General features: G+C 51.2%; 1 protein-coding gene across 5 annotated transcripts in view; it reads left to right on the forward strand.

Moving 5' to 3' along the window:
* The window catches only part of GDPD5 (glycerophosphodiester phosphodiesterase domain containing 5), a 96,895-nt gene extending 70,888 nt beyond the window's left edge, over positions 1 to 26,007 (forward strand). For all 5 annotated transcript variants that reach the window (XM_059930785.1, XM_059930788.1, XM_059930787.1 and 2 more), the window contains 11 exons: positions 9,748 to 9,846; positions 10,153 to 10,246; positions 10,618 to 10,763; positions 14,647 to 14,729; positions 15,849 to 15,999; positions 16,553 to 16,771; positions 17,404 to 17,561; positions 17,801 to 17,948; positions 19,224 to 19,306; positions 22,114 to 22,226; positions 25,035 to 26,007. In XM_059930785.1, the coding sequence (XP_059786768.1) occupies positions 9,748 to 9,846; positions 10,153 to 10,246; positions 10,618 to 10,763; positions 14,647 to 14,729; positions 15,849 to 15,999; positions 16,553 to 16,771; positions 17,404 to 17,561; positions 17,801 to 17,948; positions 19,224 to 19,306; positions 22,114 to 22,226; positions 25,035 to 25,183 (1,443 nt within the window). In that variant the 3' untranslated portion in view covers positions 25,184 to 26,007. The remainder of the gene's footprint in view (positions 1 to 9,747; positions 9,847 to 10,152; positions 10,247 to 10,617; positions 10,764 to 14,646; positions 14,730 to 15,848; positions 16,000 to 16,552; positions 16,772 to 17,403; positions 17,562 to 17,800; positions 17,949 to 19,223; positions 19,307 to 22,113; positions 22,227 to 25,034) is intronic.

The following is a 26,007-nucleotide window of genomic DNA, read 5'->3' on the forward strand; positions in this document are numbered from 1 at the left end:
AAGTGGATTAAGGTTTTACTGAGCTCTGACCGCCACAGCAACAGGGAGGGAACCCAGCCCCACCCATCAACAGTCAAGTGGATTAAGGTTTTACTGAGCTCTGACCGCCACAGCAACAGTCAGCTCTACCCACCACCAGAGCCTCCCATCAAGCCTCTTAGATAGCCTCAACCACCAGAGGGCAGACAACAGAAGCAAGAAAAACTATAATCCTGCAGCCTGTGGACCAAAAACCACAGTTACAGAAAGATAGAGAAGATGAAAAGGCAGAGGGCTATGTCGCAGATGAAGGAACAAGATAAAACCCCAGAAAAACAACTAAATGAAGTGGAGATAGGCAACCTTCCAGAAAAAGAATTCAGAATAATGATAGTGAAGATGATCCAGGACCTTGGAATAAGAATGGAGGCAAAGATTGAGAAGATGCAAGAAATGATTAACAAAGACCTAGAAGAATTAAAGAACAAACAAACAGAGATGACCAATACAATAACTGAAATGAAAACTACACTAGAAGGAATCAATAGCAGAATAACTGAGGCAGAAGAACGGATAAGTGACCTGGAAGACAGAATGATGGAATTCACTGCCGCGGAACAGACTAAAGAAAAAAGAATGAAAAGAAATGAAGACAGCCTAAGAGACCTCTGGGACAACATTAAACGCAACAACATTCGCATTATAGGGGTCCCAGAAGGAGAAGAGAGAGAGAAAGGACCAGAGAAAATATTTGAAGAGATTATAGTCGAAAACTTCCCTAACATGGGAAAGGAAATAGCCACCCAAGTCCAGGAAGCGCAGAGAGTCCCATACAGGATAAACCCAAGGAGAAACACGCCGAGACACATAGTAATCAAAGTGGCAAAAATTAAAGACAAAGAAAAATTATTGAAAGCAGTAAGGGAAAAACGACAAATAACATACAAGGGAACTCCCATAAGGTTAACAGCTGATTTCTCAGCAGAAACTCTGCAAGCCAGAAGGGAGTGGCATGATATACTTAAAGTGATGAAAGGGAAGAACCTACAACCAAGATTACTCTACCCAGCAAGGATCTCATTTAGATTTGATGGAGAAATCAAAAGCTTTACAGACAAGCAAAAGCTAAGAGAATTCAGCACCACCAAACCAGCTCTACAACAAATGCTAAAGGAACTTCTCTAAGTGGGAAACACAAGAGAAGAAAAGGACCTACAAAAACAAACCCAAAACAATTAAGAAAATGGTCATAGGAACATACATATCGATTATTACCTTAAACGTGAATGGATTAAATGCCCCAACCAAAAGACATAGACTGGCTGAATGGATACAAAAACAAGACCCATATATATGCTGTCTACAAGAGACCCACTTTAGACCTAGGGACACATACAGACTGAAAGTGAGGGGATGGAAAAAGATATTCCATGCAAATGGAAATCAAAAGAAAGCTGGAGTAGCTATACTCATATCAGATAAAATAGACTTTAAAATAAAGAATGTTACAAGAGACAAGGAAGGACACTACATAATGATCCAGGGATCAATCCAAGAAGAAGATATAACAATTATAAATATATATGCACCCAACATAGGAGCACCTCAATACATAAGGCAACTGCTAACAGCTATAAAAGAGGAAATCGACAGTAACACAATAATAGTGGGGGACTTTAACACCTCACTTACACCAATGGACAGATCATCCAAAATGAAAATAAATAAGGAAACAGAAGCTTTAAATGACACAATAGACCAGATAGATTTAATTGATATATATCGGACATTCCATCCAAAAACAGCAGATTACACGTTCTTCTCAAGTGCGCACGGAACATTCTCCAAGATAGATCACATCTTGGGTCACAAATCAAGCCTCAGTAAATTTAAGAAAATTGAAATCATATCAAGCATCTTTTCTGACCACAACGCTATGAGATTAGAAATGAATTACAGGGAAAAAAACGTAAAAAGGACAAACACATGGAGGCTAAACAATACGTTACTAAATAACCAAGAGATCACTGAAGAAATCAAAGAGGAAATCAAAAAATACCTAGAGACAAATGACAATGAAAACACGACGACCCAAAACCTATGGGATGCAGCAAAAGCAGTTCTAAGAGGGAAGTTTATAGCTATACAAGCCTACCTAAAGAAACAAGAAAAAGCTCAAGTAAACAATCTAACCTTACACTTAAAGAAACTAGAGAAAGAAGAACAAACAAAACCCAAAGTTAGCAGAAGGAAAGAAATCATAAAGATCAGAGCAGAAATAAATGAAATAGAAACAAAGAAAACAATAGCAAAGATCAATAAAACTAAAAGTTGGTTCTTTGAGAAGATAAACAAAATTGATAAGCCATTAGCCAGGCTCATCAAGAAAAAGAGGGAGAGGACTCAAATCAATAAAATCAGAAATGAAAAAGGAGAAGTTACAACAGACACTGCAGAAATACAAAGCATCCTAAGAGACTACTACAAGCAACTTTATGCCAATAAAATGGACAACCTGGAAGAAATGGACAAATTCTTAGAAAGGTATAACCTTCCAAGACTGAACCAGGAAGAAATAGAAAATATGAACAGACCAATCACAAGTAATGAAATTGAAACTGTGATTAAAAATCTTCCAACAAACAAAAGTCCAGGACCAGACGGCTTCACAGGTGAATTCTATCAAACATTTAGAGAAGAGCTAACACCCATCCTTCTCAAACTCTTCCAAAAAATTGCAGAGGAAGGAACACTCCCAAACTCATTCTATGAGGCCACCATCACCCTGATACCAAAACCAGACAAAGACACTACAAAAAAAGAAAATTACAGACCAATATCACTGATGAATATAGATGCAAAAATCCTCAACAAAATACTAGCAAACAGAATCCAACAACACATTAAAAGGATCATACACCACGATCAAGTGGGATTTATCCCAGGGATGCAAGGATTCTTCAATATACGCAAATCAATCAATGTGATACACCATATTAACAAATTGAAGAATAAAAACCATATGATCATCTCAATAGATGCAGAAAAAGCTTTTGACAAAATTCAACACCCATTTCTGATAAAAACTCTCCAGAAAGTGGGCATAGAGGGAAGCTACCTCAACATAATAAAGGCCATATATGACAAACCCACAGCAAACATCATTCTCAATGGTGAAAAACTGAAAGCATTTCCTCTAAGATCAGGAACGAGACAAGGATGTCCACTCTCACCACTATTATTCAACATAGTTTTGGAAGTCCTAGCCACGGCAATCAGAGAAGAAAAAGAAATAAAAGGAATACAAATTGGAAAAGAAGAAGTAAAACTGTCACTGTTTGCGGATGACATGATACTATACATAGAGAATCCTAAAACTGCCACCAGAAAACTGCTAGAGCTAATTAATGAATATGGTAAAGTTGCAGGATACAAAATTAATGCACAGAAATCTCTTGCATTCCTATACACTAATGATGAAAAATCTGAAAGAGAAATTATGGAAACACTCCCATTTACCATTGCAACAAAAAGAATAAAATACCTAGGAATAAACCTACCTAGGGAGACAAAAGACCTGTATGCAGAAAACTATAAGACACTGATGAAAGAAATTAAAGATGATACCAACAGATGGAGAGATATACCATGTTCTTGGATTGGAAGAATCAACATTGTGAAAATGAGTATACTACCCAAAGCAATCTACAGATTCAATGCAATCCCTATCAAATTACCAATGGCATTTTTTACTGAGCTAGAACAAATCATCTTAAAATTTGTATGGAGACACAAAAGACCCCGAATAGGCAAAGCAGTCTTGAGGCAAAAAAATGGAGCTGGAGGAATCAGACTCCCTGACTTCAGACTATACTACAAAGCTACAGTAATCAAGACAATATGGTACTGGCACAAAAACAGAAACATAGATCAATGGAACAAGATAGAAAGCCCAGACATTAACCCACGCACCTATGGTCAACTAATCTATGACAAAGGAGGCAAAGATATACAATGGAGAAAAGACAGTCTCTTCAATAAGTGGTGCTGGGAAAACTGGACAGCTACATGTAAAAGAATGAAATTAGAATACTCCCTAACACCATACACAAAAATAAACTCAAAATGGATTAGAGACCTAAATATAAGACTGGACACTATAAAACTCTTAGAGGAAAACATAGGAAGAACACTCTTTGACATAAATCACAGCAAGATCTTTTTTGATCCACCTCCTAGAGTAATGGAAATAAAAACAAAAATAAACAAGTGGGACCTAATGAAACTTCAAAGCTTTTGCACAGCAAAGGAAACCATAAACAAGACGAAAAGACAACCCTCAGAATGGGAGAAAATATTTGCAAATGAATCAACGGACAAAGGATTAATCTCCAAAATATATAAACAGCTCATTCAGCTCAATATCAAAGAAACAAACACCCCAATCCAAAAATGGGCAGAAGACCTAAATAGACATTTCTCCAAAGAAGACATACAGATGGCCACGAAGCACATGAAAAGATGCTCAACATCACTAATTATTAGAGAAATGCAAATCAAAACTACAATGAGGTATCACCTCACTCCTGTTAGAATGGGCATCATCAGAAAATCTACAAACAACAAATGCTGGAGAGGGTGTGGTGAAAAGGGAACCCTCTTGCACTGTTGGTGGGAATGTAAATTGATACAGCCACTATGGAGAACAATATGGAGGTTCCTTAAAAAACTAAAAATAGAATTACCATATGACCCAGCAATCTCACTACTGGGCATATACCCAGGGAAAACCGTAATTCAAAAAGACACATGCACCCGAATGTTCATTGCAGCACTATTTACAATAGCCAGGTCATGGAAGCAACCTAAATGCCCATCAACAGACGAATGGATAAAGAAGATGTGGTACATATATACAATGGAATATTACTCAGCCATAAAAAGGAACGAAATTGAGTCATTTGTTGAGACGTGGATGGATCTAGAGACTGTCATACAGAGTGAAGTAAGTCAGAAAGAGAAAAACAAATATCGTATATTAATGCATGTATGCGGAACCTAGAAAAATGGTACAGATGAGCCAGTTTGCAGGGCAGAAGTTGAGACACAGATGTAGAGAATGGACATATGGACACCAAGGGGGGAAAACTGCGGTGGGGTGGGGATGGTGGTGTGCTGAATTGGGCGATTGGGATTGACATGTATACACTGATGTGTATAAAACTGATGCCTAATAAGAACCTGCAGTATAAAAAAACAAACAAAACAACTAATACTAAACTTTCATTGGGTTATTTGTATGGAAATATGTTAATATAAATGTTTCAGACATTACATGAAATTTCTAAAAATCTTATATTTGTATTTGTATGGAAATATGTATGGAAATATGTTAATATAAATGTTTCAGACATTACAAAAAAAAAAAAAAAAAAAAAAAAAAAAAAAAAAAAAAAAAAAGAAATGTCCATACTGTGTAGTTTTGGGGGGTTTTTTTGTTTGTTTTTTTAAAAAATTTATTTATTTTTGGCTGCGATGGGTCTCCGTTGCTGCACACCGGCTTTCTCTAGTTGTGGCGAGTGGGGGCTACTCTTCGTTGCGGTGTGCAGGCTTCTCATTGCGCTGGCTTCTCTTGTTGCAGAACACGGGCTCTAGGCACACGGGCTTCAGTAGTTGCAGCACGCAGGCTCAGTAGTTGTAGCTCACGGGCTCTAGAGTGCAGGCTCAGTAGTTGTGGTGCACGGGCTTAGTTGCTCTGCAGCATGTGGGATCTTCCCGGACCAGGGATTGAACCCGTGTCCCCTGCACCAGCAGGCGGATTCCTAACCATTGCGCCACCAGGGAAGTCCCAAATATTCGTTCATTCATTCATCTGGCTGCGCCGGGTCTTAGTTGCAGCATGCGGGATCTAGTCCCCTGACCAGGGATCAAATCTGGGCCCCCTGCATTGGGAGCGCAGAGTCTTAACCACTGGACCACCAGGGAAGTCCCTCCATACTGTGTAGTTTTAATTTGCATTTCCCTTATGATGAGTTAGGTTCAGCATCTTTCATCTGCTTAAGTCATTGACATTTCCTTTTCTATAAACTGTCTCTTCACATCTTTTGCCCTTTTTGCTGTGAGATTTGCTTTTTGCTTATTAATTTGCAGGATCTCTTTATAGATTTGGAAAATGAGGCCTTTGGCTGATGAACTGCAAATCATCCTTCCTAGTTGTCATTCATCTTTTGACTTTGCTTGTTGTATTTTTGCCACAGGAATTTTTTTATCCTTAAGGATTTTTTATGCTTAGGGATTCTGTCATCTCTTTTATGGCTCCTGGGTTTCGTGTCAGAAAAGTCTTTCCCACTCCAAGATGATAAAAAATTTCTCTGTGGTATCATTTGGTAATTATGTTTCTACTTTTTTTAACATTTAAATTTGTTGTCCTTTTGGAAGTTATTTTAGGGTACAATGTGATCTTACTTTGTGCTTTTTAGATGGCTTCTCAGTGTTCCCAGCTCTCTGTTGAGTAATCCATCCTTTCCACTCTAATTTGAGATGCCACTTTTATCATATACTAAATATTTTTATGTATTCAGATCCGTTTCTAAGCTTTTTATTTACTTTCATTTATCTCTCTGGTCCTATACCAGTACCATACTTAATGCTATATAGTTTATGCTATGTTTTCATCACAATCTTTATTCTGAGAGTCTCCAGTTCCCCCCGAGTCCTGAGGAGGGGAGGGCTGGAGGACAGAGGGCCTCTGGGCAGTGCAGGGAGGGAGCTATTTGCGGCAGGCTGGGTACTGTGAGTGGATCTGGATGTCTACTTGGGGCCCTTCCCCCTCCTCCCCAGTCCTCCCAAAGCTCCTATTTCCCAGAAACCCCTCCCAGGTGAGCCTCCAGGAGACGTCCAGGGGTCCAGGACGTGAAGAAGAAGGTGGAAGGGTACTTGGGGGCTTTGAAGTAAATAGGAGGTGGTCTCCCTGAGATACCCCCCCTCCTACCCCACCTACCACCCCAGCATCAGTTCAGGTGCCACTGCTGTGAGGGGCTTTGTTCACAGCTCCCACCTCCCTAGGCCATCCCCATCAGCACCCCCAGTGAATCCAGACTTCCTTCCAAACAACCGGCCCAGGCTCCACAGTTCTTCCTGGTGTCTAGCCTCTATCCCTCTAGTTGCGGTTTAGGAAGGCACATTCACATTCATCCTGTGTGTCAGGTACGGTGCCACAACCATCATTTATTGGGTTACATGTCAGGCGCTTTCCACACTGTATTTCATTTACTCCTTGAAATAATCCTGTTTATTTGATATTATGTCCACTTTTAAAAATTAAAAATTAATGCCACTAACATTTAGTAAGCACTTATTATTTTGGTGCCAGCCATGGTGCTGAGCATTTCTCTTGCATTTTCTCATTTATCTTTCCAAATCCCTTTCAGGTAGGCGCTCACTCTCCCCATTTCACAGCTCAGGAAACATGCTTTGAGAAGTTAACCACCCCCATTAGGCACAGTCACCGAGGGATGTGACATAAGTGGGTCCCTGAACCCTGGGCCAATCTGCCACTTGGACCACAGAACCCAGACTCCAGCTACCCCTGCAAGAGGCCAACCTGTTGGCAGAGCTGGTTTCCAGCTCCTCCGGGTCCCAGCACCCAGGCAAGGCTCACTGAATGAGCGGATGTAGCTCCTGTATCCTCCACCCCTCCCACCGTCGTCACAAACCACAGTGCCTCCAGCACAGAAAACCAGAGACCGCTTTCTCAGAGGCTTCCCCTGGGCCTTCTGGGTGGGATGTATCCTTTCCAGTCAGACTTGAGGAAGGGTGGTAGAGTTGTTGAGAGTCAGCGCTGTAATCGTGGCTTAAGGACACGGCGTGTGTGGGGAAATCCCACAGAACTTGACCACTGCGGTAATGCTGTGGAGCATAAGGTTGCCACTAGAGCCACTGCAGAATTCAGAGAGGATAAAATTTTTAATTGCATTAGGATCCTTGGAAATCAGTTTTATTACAAGTATTTCCACTAGCAGTTAAATACTGTAATAAAATGCTCAGAGGTGACCCTTCAGAGATGCTTGCTATGGCCTGGAGGGCAGCAGGGGGCAGGGAGCCTGCGTGTTGGGGTGGGGGGGTTGGGAGGATGCGCAGGGATGGTTAGGACACTCGTGGGCTCCCTCCACTGCAATGTGACATCCCAGAAAGAGCACGACCTCCGAGACGGGCAGAATGGGGTTTGCTTCTGAATCTGCCCCCCTTCAAAGCTACATGACCAAGCAAACCCTTAGGCTCTCTGAGCCCCATTTTCCTATGTGTAAAATGAAGATGATAACATCTCAGCTGGGATTTTACGAGGATAAACATGAGGAGCAAGCGGAGTGCCTCCCGCAGAGCCAGGCACGCTCGGGCCCTCCATGCACCTTCATGTCTCTCATTCCCGTGTCCTCTGGACCGGCATGTCACAGTCCGTAAGGGCTCCTATCCATTTCAGCCTTATTACTGCTTCTTATTGGAACATTTGTTTCCAGGCTGATGGGCTGGAACGACAAACCTCCAAAGGCAAACTTAATCCCAGACGGGGATGAATCTTCCCTGCCTGGCAGGGAACGAAGATGGATCAGCCTCTGTCTCTGCCCTGATGAGCTAGAAACTCAATTTAGAGCTTGTTTGGTCGTTAGAGGGCTCTCACAATGCTGCTGTCTCCAGGAAAGGCACTGTTAGAAGAAAAAGAAGGCGAGAGCCCTGCTGGCAAAGAGAGCAGCTGGGAGCAGGCAGTAGGAAGTCAGCAGGGCCGGATGTGGCGGTCTTGGCAGGCGCCTATGGAGAGAGGGGCTGCGGGTGGCTGCCGAAGGCTTCGGGGTAGAGGTGTGACCTGAGTTTTATGAGGCAGGCCTGGCGATGTGGAGAGGTTGGGCAGAGTGAGATCCAGGGCCCAAGGCAGGGACCCTGGGGGGCTGAGTAACCAGAAACCAGGCATTACTTAGTTTGGGGGAGCATCTTGTGTTACATGACGCATTTCAGATCCCATCTGTCCCCAAAGCTTTCCATCCCATGGAGGTTCCATCTGGTCTCCCATCAGAGCTGTGCTCCTCACTTCCTCTGGGAGGGCAGCTCCTGTAACACGTGAGAGGCTGGAAGCCAGGAGGCTGAGGCTGAGAGCAGGCCTTGGCAACGGGGCGTGTGGGGCAGACCCCTGCGTCACCTCCGCCCTCTCCAGCCTGAAGGCCGGGCTGGGTGTCAGCCTCCTGCAGAGGGCCTGCCTCCTCAGCCTGCCGCCCGGCAACCTGGGCAGGTCCCCCTTGGCCCCATCTCCTGGGGAGCCTTGGTTTCCTCACCTGTCACGCTGGATGAAAGGTGGCTGGGCAAGGCCCGGGACGAGACCTCCTGGGCTCAGGGAGGCCCCCCATTTGCCGAGTGTATTCCCTCCTCACACCCTGAGCCCTGGGGCCATGACCCCACCTTACCCCAGCTCCAGCCCACCCGTCTTCTCTCCACCCTCCCTTCTGTTTCTCCTGCGGTCCCTTCTTCACTGGGTCCACCTGCCTTCTCCTGCCTCTGCTTCTCTCACTGTCCTCTGCACGGCTGCCTCTGGCTTTCTTTCAGTGCCTGCCTCTGCCCTGCTTTGTCGGTCTCTCTTGTACTCTCTACTCTCCCCTTTCCGCCTCTCAGCCTCTCGCTCTGTCTCTCTACCTCTGCTCTCCCTCTCAGACACACTGGGGACCCTTGGGCCGATGGGGCTCTGATGCTGCCCTGACCCTCTGGTGGCTCTTCCCCTTCCAGATAGGGCTGGTGGTCATCCTGGTGGCTACAGTGGTGGCCATGTCAGCTGTGGCCCAGCTGTGGGAGGACGAGTGGGAGGTGCTGCTGATCTCCCTGCAGGTGAGTGGGGGTGGGGACGGGGTGGCTGCTTCCCCAGGACCCTCAAAACAAGACAGTGCCTTACGGTCACTCCCATTTCTCTAGATCAAGGTCCAGAGGAAGTAGGGAGGGGTCCACATCACATAGCAACTCAGAGGCAGGGAGGGTGCTACAATCCAGGGTACCTGGACTCCCAGTTTCCTCCACTGAAAAATGGAGACACTTGCCTGCCCCATGGATAGAGACAGGCCGTAAGGATGTTGGTAACCAGAGGGTCTGGGCACAGCTGGGAGCCAGCAGTCTCTCTTGCCCCTTCCTGCACACAAGGGCACAGCGCCATTCCTGCACATGGGGGCCCTGGTCGCCGTCACTGCGCTCTCCTGGATCGTGGCAGGACAGTTTGCCCGCGCAGAGCGATCCTGTAAGTATGACTGGGCAGGACCTACCCTCCGTGCGCTCCAAGTACCAAGGCCAGCTTGTCCTGCCTCCGCCTGGACGTTACCTAGGTAGCCTGGGGATACGGTGCTGCCCTTGCTGTCAGTGTGGGGAGTCCCGGCTCAGAGCGGCCTGCAGGTTCCACAGAGGTTGCAGCCTCGGCCTTGCATGTTTCTTCCTCTGTGTCTCTACATGTGTGTGTGAGTTAGAGGCCAGGTTCACCTTCCTAGCAAGAATGGGGGATCCTCTTGGTGCAGGGTCCCCTCAAAGCATCTGGGTCCTGACAAGTGGAGGGAGGAGGGATCCAGCATGCCCTCCCAAGCTGCCCGGGGCTCATGGTTGGGCCCATGTCTGCAGCCTCCCAGATGGCCATTCTCAGTACCTTCTTCACCGTGGTGTTTGCCCTCTACCTGGCCCCTCTCACCATCTCCTCTCCCTGCATCATGGAGAAAAAGGACCTGGGTCCCAAACCTGCCCTCATCGGCCACCGCGGGGCCCCCATGGTGAGTGCCACTTGTGGGCCCTAAAGACTGGGGTGAGGGGTGGGTGGAGCTGCCACTCCAGTGGGGAGACAGGCAAAAACCTATCTCCTTGTAGGGAGGAGCTTGCAGGGAAATGTATATAATACATGTAATGTAATAATAGCCACAATTTTTAGCCCTTTCTGGTGGTTGTGGTGTTGGGGGGGTGGGCGTGGGAGGGGTTTAATGGAAAGGATTGGTGAAAAGGCTGGAGAGTTTCAATGGGATCAAGTCCTGAAGAGCCTGAAGGCATCTTGCTTGAAAGATTTCACTTTCATCCTGAGGGCCCTGGAAAGATGCAGGAGGGTTTTAGGCCAGGGCCAGATACTGCCAGGTTGTAGGTTAGGAAGGCCCAGGAGAGAGAGAGATGCTGGTTGTGGGGAGGGGAGCAAGGCCCCGGGGGCTGGGACAAATCAGCAGAAAAACCCTCCAGGCTGTGCAGGCAAGAGAGCTGGGTGCATCTCTGAGCCCACTGCTAAAGGAAAACATGCACTGGGGTGAGATGGAGAGTGGAAGGAGTCAAAGTCAGCACCTGCTCCTTCTCTGCCACCCCTGTGACCCCGCAGTAGGACCTCCCCTCGAGGGAGTATGCTCCAGAGCCAGGCGTCCAGACCCCCTGGCAGCTGTGGGAGTCAGGGCCTATTCTATCTTCTCTGTGCCTAGTTTCCTCATCTTGTCCCCTGGGATGATGGGAGTGTCTGCACCGTATGGCCACAGGAAGCAAGAGTTAGCATGTGTGATGTGCCCAGGTATGAGCCTGGCTCACAGAAAGTAAGAGTTAAGCTTTACTGTTACCTCGGGCAAGCCCTCCTGCTTCTCTAGAGTGGGTTTCCTGACCTACGGAAGCCTTGAACTTTGGTTCTCAACAGATGCAGTACCACTCATCACCACCAGGGAGCACTTGAGGGCTCTATGAGAGCTTTTTCTTGGTTTTGGCAGTAATTGGGAGTTCCACGGTATCGCTGAATTTCAGGGTAGTCTAGGGGGCCTCACGAAGTAAGCATTTAAAGGAGGCGTCACGTCGGACAGGGCTGCAAATCACCATTATTGTGCCCATTTCCTAGATAAGGCTCAGAGACCTGCGCCCCTGAGCTGGAGGCTGGTGCCCTCCCATCACACCCCATGCTGCTCCCGGCACCTCTCGGAGGCAACCAGCTAGAAAGGCCATGGTTTTGGAGTCAGAGGATCTGGATTTGGGGTCCAGTTTTGCCACATGCTGCCCGTGTGTCTGGGGGGTTGCTGGTCCCCTCCAAGCCTCCCTGCTGCTGGCTTTTGTGAGGATAAATTAGGAGGAAAGCCTTCCAGGAGGCAGGGCCCCAGATTATAGCTGCTTTTCTTTCCATGACCCGTATTACCCACCCCACCTGCTCTGGAGGCCACAGGACAAGAGGGTGGGGTGTGCTGAGGCAGGAAGCGGGGGCAAAGGGAAGGAGTGAGGTGGCCCCATGTGGATTGTTGTTTTAGCAGAAAGACTTCAAACATTCACAGAAGGGGAATGAATAGTATAATGAATCCAATACCACCTTCACCATTTATCAACATTTTGCCATTCTTGTTTCATCTATCGCCCTGCTTTGTCTTTCCCCCTGCTTTAACATTTTAAAGCAAATCCCAGGTATTGTATCATTTTATCCATGCTGACTTCAGGATGTATCTTTAATGCATAAAGACTTTAAAATCAGAACCACGCCACACTGCCACTATTACACCTAACCAAATTAATAACCATTCCTTAATACTATCTAATACTGAATCAGTGTTCAGCTTTACTTCGTCTCAAAAATATCTTTTTATAGTTGAGTTGTGAAAAATCAGAATCCAAACAGGGTCCACGTGGTACAGCTGGCTGGGATGTCTTCTAAGTATCTTCTGGTCTATAATAATCTCCCTCCCTTTTTTTCCCCATATGCTGTTTATTTGTTGAAGAAACTGAGTCATTTGTCCTGTAGAATTTCTCCCATTGTGCATCTGGCTGATTGCATCCTGGTGGTGGTCCTTGAGGGGCTGGTGTGGGTGTCTGACACAAGTCCTCCCTGTGTCACTGTGAATGCATAAGTACCAGTGTCTACACCTGTATATGTCTGCCTGTGGGAGGTTTTGACTCTGGGTCCACACATCTGTGTGTGGTAAGCCCAAGTGCTCATCCCTGTCTTGGAGACGGTATCTGTGTGCCCTGGGCGGGGGTGTCCTTCCTATGTGGGTGGCCTGTGCGTGTGTGCATACTTTAATATTTGGTCAGACTGACTCCAAAGTTGGGCCTCTTAACCACAGTGGTCCACCACCATGAGTCTGTGACAACCACACCCACACATGCACACTTCTGACAATACAGCCCCATCTGCCTTTAGGCCTGAGGCAGTAGCAACCCTCTTTCTCAAGGAGGCCAGCACCTAACGCAGGGAGATCTGAGTTTACAAGCCTCCGGAAAAGAGATTTTGCCCCTCCCAAACACTTCCTCCTTCCCCCAAGGGTCTTCATACCCCCTGCTACGCTCTTTGTGTCTACCCACAGTCTACCTTCTGCCACGTGGGAGCGGGTGTTGGTACCTCTCTGGTGGTCACTTGTGGGACGCCTGGCCACAGGGCATTTAGAGGTGATTGAGCAGGAACCCCACCAAGTCCACACCTGGATGCCTCTGTGGGATCTCACCCAGCCCACTTGACCGGGAGACAAGGCAGCATATCCCCCAAGGCTGCTCTGCCCTGCAGAAAGGGGAAGAAAGGAACTCACATTTCAGAGACTGCTGACGTCTGTTACTTCATCTATGAGCTTGGTAATATTAGTCCATTTTATAGCTAAAGAAACCGAGGTCCAGAAGGTGAGGTGTGATGGCCCAGGTTGGTGACTGGGAAGGGGAATTGCTCCTTCTCAGCTTCAAAGCCCTTGCCATGCCAGGCCGCTTCCCAGAGGAGGGGAGTGTGTTTCGTGCTGGGGAACAGCATGGCCGGAGGAAGAGAAGATGGGAATGAGCATGTCTCGGTGAGAATGGGATGAGCCATGGGAGCCCTTTCCAACCATCCCTCACTGCCAGAAGTCTTCCCTGTCTTGCATCCCGCACTGCACATGGTCCTAGCCCAATCCTTGGTATGGTGCTGACCCCCAGTGGCAGCAACAGGTATGACAGGATCATCAGACCAAACAACTAGGGAGACTCGGAACCCCAACTCCCCCAACTGGAAGGACACTCAGAGAACAGTGTACATATACCGCCAAAGACCAAATGGGGAAACTGAGGCCCATAGGATAAAGAGATGCACCAAATGTCACAAAGCTAGTTAATGGCAGAGTCAGGACTAGAACTAGGCTTTTCTGATGTATATGCTATAGGGTAACAGTTGTCATTTATTAAGCACTTACTGTATATCAGGCAACGTGCTAGGGGCTTTTAATCCTTATAACAGTCTAGGAGATGGTCTTGTCATGTCTGTATAGATGAAGAAACCAGTCACCCCACTGAAACTCTGCCATGCTATCTACCCTGTCCTCTCCCTTGGGGATCTCCACCTGGACTCAAGGTGTAACCAGGAGAAAACTTGGCATTCAGCCCAGCCCAAGACTGCATAGAGGCAGAAGACTGTAAAAAAGGCCTCCACCCCCCACATTTAGATACATCAACACTAACCATCCCTGCTTCTCTCTCCCCTCCCCACCAAAAAAATCTATGAGGTAGGCATGATTTAACAGATGAGGAAACTGAGCTTCAGAGAAGCTGCGTGGATGCCCAGGGCTCCACAGCTACTGCTTAGAGGAGTGGGAATTAGAACCAGGTCCACCCCAGCCTCCCAACGTGGAAGATTTTCTGTGGGTTGGGGAGCGGCGCATGAGCTAAAGCTTGGCTCTCCCTCACCACCACCTTCCTCCCCAGCTGGCCCCAGAGCACACGCTGATGTCCTTCAGGAAGGCCCTAGAGCAGAAGCTGTATGGACTCCAGGCTGACGTCACCATCAGGTAAGCGTGGGGCTTGGGAGGACAGCGCCTCTTCTCCTCCTCCATGCAACCACACCCGGGTCTCTGCTGGAGACCTGTTTGGTCCCAGAGTCTTAGAGATGGGAGAGCAGAGGCTTGGACTGTCCACTGCAGGGCAGGCACCATGTTTATGCACATAGATTTTGTGCCATACTCCAGGATATAAAATAGAGAAAAAAACAGACACTTGATTCAAGCAGGGTGGAGGTAGGGACCTGGAGTCCTGCCACAGATCCACTTAATGGAAAGACTAGATCTATATGGCTCAGCAAGATGGAGCGCAAACACTCTGATGAGTGAAATCAGCAAGGTGCAGAGTGATACGTTCATGGTGATGTCAATTATATTTTTAAAGACCACATAAAAATGATCTATACAATTTCTACATGTAGATATATAAGTATGTGTTTGTATAAAGGGCAAGAAGTGTCCATACAGATCTGATAACATCATGTCTGAGAAGGGGAGGGGGGCAGGGTACTGAACAGGGGTACCACAGTGTGAGGATACCGTTCCCATTGTAGACATTATAGAATTGTGTATTTATCAAAGCTTTCTAGCAGATAGTAGAAAAATGCCTTGAGGAGGGGGAGCACAGGTGCCTTTTACTGTTTCACGCTAAGGCACCTTATGGGGATACTGGCAGCCCCAGCAGTGGGGTAGACCAGGATGATAGCAGGGTGGAACTTGTCAAAGGGGCCTGCATTTGCACTCTTCTCATTATGGCATCACAGGGACTGGGTTCTAAGCCAGGTTCCGCCACTTACTGGCTGGTAGGCCTTGAGTTTGATACTTCTGTCTCCAGCCTCAGTTTCCCCATTATCAAATGAGATAGCCTCTACCTCCCAGGGTTGCCGAGAGAACACACTCAGCCCTCCCTCCTCAGCAGTGCCCACCCCCATCTGACCCTCAGAGAGAACCGAGAGATTTGCCTACCGCCCACTGACTTCCCTATGCAGATGGGGAACCTGAGGCCCAAAGACGTGCAGAGCGGGCCTGGGTCCCTAGGTGGGCTGGTGTAAGTGGGTGGGGAGGAGCGTGTGGGAGGAGCGGGTGAGGGACCTGGGTGGGCACTGACTCCGTGGCCCCACCCTCCCACAGCCTGGACGGCGTGCCCTTCCTCATGCACGACGCCACCCTGCGCCGCACCACCAACGTGGAGGAGGAATTCCCGGAGCTCGCCCGCAGGCCCGCCTCCATGCTCAACTGGACCCTGCTGCAGAGGCTCAATGCTGGCCAGTGGTTCCTGAAGGTCTGGCAGCACCTGTCCCAGTCCTAGGCATGGAAAGCATGGTCAGGGACTCCATGGAGAGGGCCAGGGGCAGCCCTTAGCTCAGGTGACCTTCACACGCCGAGCTTCCTTGACTCACAGCCAGGCTGGTTGGCCGCCTCCTTGGGCTCCTGCCACTGCAGCCCAGATATCATGGCTGTCACTACTTGTTCTGGTTCTGCCTCCCCTACCAGAAGAAGTTGATTTTGATTATAATAGTTAATAGTTAAAATCGTTAACACTGTAAAACTCTAGAGGAAGTTGGTTCGCTGGTCTGAAACACTACTGAGAGAAAAATGGACTGGGGTCTGAGATATGTTCCAAGCAAATCATTCTTTTGGCAAGCAGACTGGGATAGAGAGGTTATGGTTGGGTTCTCCTAGAGGTCCCACAGGGCCCCAGCCTTCAATGTGCCTGACTTGCACACACCAGCCGACACTGGCAGCTCAGTCGTCTCCAAGTTCCATAGCCAGGAAGGCATGTGGAGGCTCCATAGGACTGGTGAGACAACCACGTGTGTCCCTGTCTCTGCCAGACGGACCCCTTCTGGACGGCCAGCTCCCTGTCACCGTCCGACCACAGGGAGGCCCAAAACCAGTCCATCTGCAGCCTAATGGAACTCTTGGAGCTGGCCAAGGGCAATGCCACACTGCTGCTCAACCTGCGTGACCCGCCGCGGGAGCACCCCTACCGCGGCAGCTTCCTCAACGTCACGCTGGAGGCCCTGCTGCGCTCGGGCTTCCCCCAGCACCAGGTGAGGCCCTGCAGCCCAGTCCCACCCAGCTCTGTCCCCAAGGCGCTGAGCTCCGCCCAGCCCTGCCCCACCCGCAGGGAGACCAGGCCTGCCTGGAGTCCCGCTCAAGAGGTAAACTCACTGTGTCCCCTCTCCAGACCTCAGGGTTCCACATTTGTGAAATGAGGGTAGCATGCCCCACGCCTCCCTGACAGGGTCATCATGGGGCCAAGAGGGAAACAAGAAAGTCGTTTAAAATGTACAAAGGAAAAAAAATAAAACGTTCAAAGGGCAGGAGCAGGGCCAGATTCTTCGGAACATGGTACTTCCATGAAGTGTTACCTACATGATACCTGGGGATCAGAAAAATACGATACCAACTACGACAGCACACTAGACGCTGGTGGCCACATGCACAGTAGTTGACATTTGGGGCGTTATCGGTCTTGTCCTGACTAGGGTCTGGAGGGGAAACTTCCTGAGGTGTTGCCAAAGCAATTCCCAGCCTTGGCCGGAGGTGATTACTACCTGAAAGCTTTCACTGCGTGCCAGGTCCCGCCTCTTTTAACCCCTCCAGGTGCTCCACGAGGGATAGACACCCTAACCCCATTTTACAGAAGGGAAATCAGAGGCTGCTCCTCTCCCGCCTGCAGGTCCTGTGGCTGCCTGACAGGCAGAGGCCCTTCGTGCAGAAGGTGGCTCCCGGCTTCCAGCAGACATCGGGCTCCAAGGAGGCAGCTGCCACCCTGCGGAGAGGCCACATCCAGCGGCTGAACCTGCGCTACACTCAGGTGTCCCGCCAGGAGCTCAGGTGCCCACCCCATCCTGCCAGGCTCACCCAGAGGACTGGACACAGAGGCTCAGGGTTCAAAGAGGAGAGGTTGAGAACATCAGGCAGACCTGGGTTTGTATGTGAGCTTGGCCCTCTGAGAGCGGAGTTTCCTTCCTCCAGGGACAGTTTTGAGGACGGCGTGAGGTTGTGAAGGGCCATGCTTTACAGGCTTCCCACACTGGCCAAAGGGCCGACCAGCCTCTGTCCCTGCCCCACAGGGACTATGCATCCTGGAACCTGAGCGTGAACCTCTACACGGTCAATGCCCCGTGGCTCTTCTCCCTGCTGTGGTGCGCGGGGGTCCCGTCTGTCACCTCTGACAACTCCCACACCTTATCCCAGGTGCCCTCCCCCCTCTGGATCATGGTGAGTTGGGGATTGTTGGGGGTCCAGAGAGCTGCCTATGGCTTCCAGGGCTGGGGGGCAGGCTCCACACCCGGGCTCTCTCTGGTGAGGTCTCAGGGGTGGGGGGAGCACCTGAGGGGACAGGCTTGAGGCATGAAGAGGACTCTCCTGACCTCTGGGGCCTGCACCAAGGTCTGGGGGGTAGGAGGAACCTTGGCCTGAGCCACATGGGGAAAAGCACCAAAGGCTCTAGACAGATAAACAACTACTTGGGTTTTTGGGGGGTTTGGAGATTATTATATTTTGTTTTAAAGGAAGGGAGGTCATTGGGAAAAGAGGGCAACGGGGCAAAAATAGGGAACATTAAAATCTGCTCAGAGATTACAGCCAACAAAACCAGTTTTCAGTTGGTTGACCGACTGAGCACCTGAAGACAGGCCTGCGTTCCAGTCCCAGCTCTGCCAACCAGGGGGCTTGCGGAGCCCTTGACCTCCCTCCTGTGCTCCCACTGCCACTTCCCTGAGGTCATGAAAGGCAGATGGAGGGTCTCATTATGGCTAAGATGATGCCGTGTCAGTGAATCAGATCTAGGTTTTGGGTGGTTATCTCCATCCACCCACCCATTGTCTTTTAAAACCTCTGAAGGCTCAGCTCGGAATGAGATGAAATAACAGACTGGCAGCAGTAGCTATGAGCACAGTCTGATTTTCAGGCCACAGGAACTGACCAACAGCAAAAAGTGCCTCTGGCCCACCCCTGCCCCTCCTCCCCAGTTTACCTGAGGTCAAGGGGGTGCGAGGCCTGGCTGCTCTGCAGGCTTTGTCCTGCTGGGCCCCCCTCTGTGGTCCCCTGGAGGGCAAGCTCCCACGCTGCACACCCTACAATGACATGTACTCTTACATGCACACGGATGCCACATGCCTCTTCACATACCCACCTGCGCACCTGCTTGTCACGTCACACCCTCTCATTCATCTATTTGTCTTTCATATTTTGGTTCTTGCATGAAGCCCCTTTAAGCACATACATCCTCTAGGTTTAAAACACACCACCTCTACAGTGAACACTGCACAGATCTCTTTTATCCTACACACATAGACACACACACACACACCCACCCCCAAACCCCAGGCCCACTCCTACAAAATATAACCTCAAGCCCCCAAGCCCCCTCCAGGTCCTCCTCTGCCCCTCCCTGATGGTGACGTGTGATCCTCCTGCCCATGGGCCCTTGGTCTGGAGCCCTGGTCTGGACCAGCCGTGACTGGAAGCTGGTCGTGGGCCATCTGTCCACAGCCCCCGGACGAGTACTGTCTCATGTGGGTCACCGCCGACCTGATCTCCTTCATCCTGATCGTTGGCATCTTCGTGCTCCAGAAGTGAGTAGGCCCTGACCACCTTCCGTGGCCTTCCCTGCCCGAGACAGGCCAGCTCCCACCCCAGCCAGGTGAACGTCCTGAGCCCTCGGCCGGGAGATGTCCTGACCAGACCACCCTGTTCTGGGGAGAAGGAGGCCTCCCTGTGGCCCCCAGCCCGTCCCCCTCAGCCAGAGCCCAGTGGCTTCTGGAATGGGCACCCAGCCGGGAGCCCAGAGCCAAGCTGGGCCAGGATTTGCTGTGTAGACTCTTTGGTGAGTTTTAGCTCCAGGGGGGCTCCTCTCTAGGCTTGTCTCCCCCCATGTCACCCAGGGCACAGGTTTCCACAGCACTCGTGCCGGGCTCAGGCCTCCCCACCCACCCTTCAGGACGACAGCTGGGGGTGGCGGTCGCAGCGGGAGTGGGTTGGTCCTGGGGAGGTTTTAGGGCCAGGCGGGGCCCCAACCCAGCCGTGAAGCAGCAGGCTGCAGTTTTACTCTTGACTGACGTTCTCTCTCTGTCCCATACTGCTCTGATCCGGCGCATGTCCCTCCTCTCTCTCCCCCCTCCCCACTCTCTGCTGCACTCTGGCATCTCACAGCTATCACTTGATCAGGTAATTCTGGTGTGGTCCTCCTCCTCCTGTTCCTCTTTCTCCCTCCTCCTCACCGCCCCCTCTCCACTTCCCTCTGAAAGCCTGCCTCTTGAGGAGCCCTAGGCCCAGGTCGCCCTCCCAGACACCTCCCCTGCCTGAAGCCTCCTCCCCGTCCTTGCTCCCGTCCTCTCCCCTGCAGTCCTCCCTTCTCTCTCCCCATCTTGCCGTGTGTGTCCCTCTGCTCTCTCCCCGCCCCGCAGACAGGGAACCAGCATTTCCTTGCAGGTTGCTGACCTGGCCTCTCTCAGCACCAGAGCGTCTCCCTCTGGGGAGGGGCTCTGCCTGGGCCACCCCCCACAGCCTGGCACTTTGGGCAAGGCCTTCCCCGGTGCCCGGCGCACAGCCTACCAAGTCCTGTTTCTCCCTGCCACCTGTGGCCCTCCCACTCCCAGTTTGCCTTTCCCATTGCTCACTCTGTTTATCTTTCTCTCCACCTCTCTTCTCTCTTTCTCTCTTTCACTTTCTGTCTCTGACTCCCACCCCACTGCTCTCCCCCCATGAGCACAGCCTCCCGCACTTTCCCCTGGGAAATACCCCCAGTGGTTGAGCTTCCTGTCCTAGATGTACCTCGCTGCAGAGACACGGGCCTGACACTTTCCTCCTGGGTTTAATGTTAATTTCCGAGACCTTGGTCTTGGAGATGCAAGTTCCCCTTGGTCAGGTGCCTTGGGCCCTCCTAGGTCAGGCATCTTCACTGACCAGCTTCTAGGAGGAGGAACTCTGTGCTCACTGACTGTAGGACTGAGCCCAGCAAAGGGCCATTTGCTTGGTCCCTCCACCATCCTCTCAGTCGGCAGATGTCCACATGTGCTGGCTGGTGCTGTGCTGGGCCTTCTTCCCCAGGGTGCTCCACAGACACGCTGGGCCACTCAAGATACAGCCAGGGCGGCATCATCGTCTTCCTGGGGGTCAGGCAAGGCCTGATGGAGGACAGGACCCTGGGGGAGAAGTTCATTTCCCTGTGGGCCTCATTCTTCCATTCATTCACTCAACAATACTTACAGCACCCACCACACAGCAGGCATTGGGGTTGGTGCCAGGCACGCAGCGATAAATAAGAGACCCTACTGCTGTTCTCAAGGATGCGTAGGGTGGCCAGCCCAGCCAGAGGTTGCCTTCCCCTCTGCCTCCTGCTTTCCCCTTGTCTGTCTGCTCTGTTCATCCACCTGTCTGCCTGTCCATCTGTCTGTCCATTTCTGCTGTGCTGATCCCATCTGGAAACAACTGACTTCTCGTGGAGTCTGGGCTCCCTCCACCAACTCCAGCAGGGCGTCGGGCCCTGGGGGGTTGGGTTTTTGTTTCCAAGCTGTTCCCCACTTCCCTGAGTGGGGTTGGGGGTCCGGTGAGTCCTTCTGTCTAGGTTGCAGGAAGAATCTAAGTTCAGAGGCCAGGGATTTGGGTCTAGTTCAGAGGAACTGTAACAGCAAAAACTGTGCCCTGGGCTGGACGAAGGAACCCAAGTCCTCCCGGCTCTGCCTGGTCCCTGCACGCCCTATGCAGCCCCACCTCTCAGCCCATTCAGTTTTGCTCCCACCTTGCCCCAGCCATCAAAGGGGTAACGCTCCGGCCTGTCCCTCTCCACCAGGGAATATGCACCCCACTCTTCCAGGGCTGTTGGAACAGAGCAGCAGCAGGCCCCACCCCAGGTCACTCCAGCACCCTTGCCTTGTGACCCCATAAGACAAGCTCCCCGCTGTCTCCCCTCCCCTCCCTGCTTTCCTTCACTTCCTCTCTGGGGTTCCTCACTGGCTTCACTCAGCCTGGTCCTGATGGTGGAGCTGTAGGCGACGTCACCTGGGACTCCCCTAGATTGGTTTGTACCCCAGGGTGGGTCATCAGTCATGCCTGCTAAGCCCCCACCCCCAAATTTGTCCAGGTGTATAACTGGGGGCACCTGACACATAATTAACCAACCCCTAACCATCCTCCTGGGCAAGGGGAGCAGATCTAGGGGTCTGGAGGTAAGAGGGCTGGAGAGCCCTGGCTGAGAGTCAGCAGACTCTGATTCAGGCCCCAGCTCTGCCCTACTCTGGGCCTCAGTTTCCCCGTCTGTACAGTCGGACAAGAGTCCTGCTGGTCTCTCAGGCCAAATCCAGAGAGTCTGTGGAAGTGGGCAGGATCCCTTCTCCAAGGAAAGGTGGGGAAGGACCTGATGCCCACGGGGCCATCTCTGCAGGTGGCGCCTGGGTGGCATACGGAGCTACAACCCCGAGCAGATCATGCTGAGTGCCGCGGTGCACCGGACCAGCCGGGACGTCAGCATCATGAAGGAGAAGCTCATCTTTTCAGGTGTGCAGCTCCGCAGACAGGTTGAGTCAGGCTCTGGGCTCTGTCCTCTGCACCTCACACATGCAGATGGGTGTGTGTGCACACATTTCACACACAGCACATACAGGTAGGGACACGGCACAGACATCAATATACCCACCTAGCTTCACACTCACACTGGTACAGGGGCACACGTACACATACACACACAGAAATGCACACCCCTCCACATGCAGCCATCAACTCCAGGTCCTGTGGCTCAGTGTCAGCCCCATGGGTAGTGGGCAAGGGTGACACGCAGGGGTGGGGGGAGGGCTGGAGGACCATCCTGCCATGCTGGTTCATACACAGACCCCACAAATGTTGATTTCACCCCTGCTTGCTGCCTGTTGACATTCCCAGATTGATGGAGGAGGCAGCTGTATAAACACATACATGGAAAATTAGGTGTCACTGAGCTGTAATAGATGGGGGTACTGAGCCAGAGTGGGGTGCAAGGAGGAGAGAGGGGTTCAGAGTTCCCTGGGGCAGTGAGGAAGGTTTTGGGGCCCACTTTGTGAGGAGGTGACGTAGCTGAAATGGGAAGGAAGGGTAGGAGGGTGATGGGTTTGAGGTGAGGGCTGGGCGAGCAGAGGGAAGGAAGGGCATTCAAGGCAGGAACAGCATGTGTTCAGAGGGAGTGAGGGAACACTCCTTGCCGGGCACCAAGAACTAAACATCATTCCACGCGGCTTGAAGGGAGGGCCTCTGGCTGACTCACCCCAAGATGGCACTGGGGAGGCACTTCGGCCTCAAGTGTGTGGTCAGGAGCTTGGGCTTTGTTCTGAAATAACAGGAAGGTCACAGACAGATTTGTCTTTGTTACAGTAGGGCTATAACAAAGTACCACAAACTGGGTGGCTTAAAAACAGAAATGTATTGTCTCACAGTTCTGAAAGCTAAGAGTCCATCATCGAGGTGTCAGCAGGGCTGTGAGGGAAAGATCTGGTCCTGGCCTCTCCCATTGCCTTGTAGATGCATCTCTGTGTCCGAAGTTCCCCTCTTTACAAGGACACCAGTCATTCTGGATTAGGGCCCACTCTAATGACCTCATATTAACTAATTACATCTGCAATGACCTTATTTCCAAAGAGGGTCACATTCTGAAATGCTGGGGTTAGGACTTCAATATACGAATTTGGAGGGAACACAATTCAATCCCTCTTTTTTTTTCTTTTTTGGTCGGCGCCACAGGGCTTGTGGGATGGGATCTTAGTTCCCTGACCGGGGATCGAACCTGTGTCCCCCTGCAGTGGAAGTGCAGAGTCCTAACCACTGAACTGCCAGGGAATTCCCCACAATTCAGTCTCTAACGAGTGTGGAGGGTGGGTTAGAAGGGGAAGCTGGAGGCAAGGAAACCAATAATTCAGATGGGAATTGTGGGCATGGAAACAGGAGAGGAGAGATTTGAGAGATATCTAGAAGCTGGATGGACCTGGATTCAAATCCCAGCTTATCCCCCGAGCTGTGTGAACAAGAGCATATTACCTAACCTCCCTCACCATCAGTCTCCTCCTCTGTAAAATGGGCTAGCTCCCCCTCACAGAGTACTTGTGAGGGTTGGTGCCACGCCTGGCCCAGATGGGTGCTTGGTAAATGCTGCCCGAGTGAACCAGAGCCCAGTGGGGGGTGCTTGTGGGTTTAGTGGGGCCAGCTCCAGCGACTGTGTGAACATCCACTCATCTATTCACTCCTTTGTTTATCCCTTCCTTCAACAGATGCATGCCAGGCCCTGTTATAGGTGCTGAGGATACACAGATTCTTGCCTTTGGGGTACTTAATTCCTCCTACCCTCGCTCAAAAACCCTCCCTCCTTCTCCTGGGAGCCTTCCCTGAGCACCGAAGCTGGGTTGGAGGGCCTCCCCCGGCCTCCCACAGCTCTCTGGCGACACTGGGGAGCTCCTGGAAGGAGGAGCCCGTCCAGGGCACCTTGAGTCCCCAGGCTCCTGCACTGTGCCTGGCCCAGGGAAGTCAGGAGGGGCGGGTAGCATGAATGGCAGGCAGGAGGCCAGCACTTGGGCCTGTCAGGTCCTGCACCTCCCCAAGCCCCGCCTCTCTGCAGTGCCAAAGGCCATTCATTCATCTAGCACCTTCTCATCACTGGCCCTGAGGAGTCGCCGCAGGCCTCACCCCCTGCCCACTCCTGGTTGAGAGGTCCTCTCCAGGGACCCTCAGCCCCACCAAGGTGCTCTGAGTCCCCTTGGGGTGTGCTTAGCTCCCCTCAGCAGACCTTTTCTAAGCCTCTGCTGTGTGTCCAGGACTGTACCAGCCACTGGGGACACTGATGCCCAGACCTCATCCCTGTCCTTTAAGTACTCCAGCCGATGGGGGCCATAGACGGTGACAATACAGGTGGGGCAGAGGGGAACAGGGTGGTCATGAGGAGGCCCCATCCCAGCCTGGGGGCAAAAACAGAAATGAGAAGAACTTAGCCAGATTTTAAGAAAAGGAAGTGTTATCGGGAGGTCACTCCCAGGAGACAGGCCAATATGTGCAAAGCCCTGAGGAGAGTAAACACATGCGTGCCAAGCTTAAGAGGGTGCAGATAGTTTTCTGTGGCTGGAAGGTGGAGTTCCAGGGAGAGGAGACTGAAGTGCAACCAGAGTGTTTGCAGAGACTGAGAAGGGCCTTGAATGCCAAGCTCGAGAGCACACCTGAAACCCGAGGTTTCATTCCTCCTAGTGGCTGACCAGGAGTGGCTCCAGGCCACCCCTTCCCACCGCATCTGCCAGCCATCTGTCCACCCCTCTCCTTCCTGCACTCACATTCTGCCTCCCTCTGGCCCAACAGAGATCAGCGACGGCATGGAGGTCTCCGATGAGCTCTCTGTATGTTCGGACAACAGTTATGACACATATGCCAACAGCACCACCTCCCCTATGGGCCCCCAAGGGAGCGGCAGCCACGCCACGACCCTCACAGACCAGAGTGGGCGTTAGCTGAAGACCCGTCTGTCCAGCCTGTACCTCATGTGGAGACAGGGGAAGCCCACAGAGCTGGCAGAAGCGTGCTCTGGGAGCTGGCGCCACAGTCTCCTTGTTGGCTCCAGCCCCTTGTCAGCCATGGCCTCTCTTGGAGGGGGCTCCCCTCGCCAGCCTCTCAGATGCCCCTGCGGGCCTGGGGCTCCTTTTTCTGGGAAGTTTGGGGCTCGGGGCCTGGTCCACTCCCGGAGGCCCTCCCTTGCATCCTGACCTGGAAGTTTGAAGGGTCACTGGGCCGTGCCATGCCCCCTGCGGCAGTGGAGGATGTGGAGCCTGCGTGTGCCCACGTGTGTCTGTCCTCCTGTCTGTGCTGTGAGGAAACCACCTTCTCCGTGGTTCTCCTGCCTCAAGGGCCTGCGCTAGGCCTCTGCCCCAGCACCTCTGCTCTTCCATCAGCCTCAAAGCACAAGGAAGCTTGGCCCAGGAGCAACGCCTGCTACAGTGGTGGAGACACTCCTCCCCTGCCAGCCTCCTGCTGCCGCTGGCCCTGCCCCGGGAGAGGGTCCGAGCCATATCCCCTAGGAGCAGCTGGAGATGGCAAGAGCAGGCTCGGGGCTGCTGGATCCACACCCAGGAGATGCACAGACTGACATGGCTGCTGGATCCACGCCCAGGAGATGCACAGACTGACATGACCTCAGGTTCCCACGTCAGTGGCCAAGGGCAGGGGCCACCTGGGAAAAGTGTTCAGGCATGGTCAGGGGTGGGTATATGGCCAAGGAGGCCTTCAGCGGAGGGAGCCTGAGGGGCCTTGGCCAAGATGATTAAAGCTGCCATCTTGA

The sequence above is a fragment of the Balaenoptera ricei genome, chromosome 8 (genome assembly GCF_028023285.1).
Source record: "Balaenoptera ricei isolate mBalRic1 chromosome 8, mBalRic1.hap2, whole genome shotgun sequence".
Lineage (NCBI taxonomy): Eukaryota > Metazoa > Chordata > Mammalia > Artiodactyla > Balaenopteridae > Balaenoptera > Balaenoptera ricei.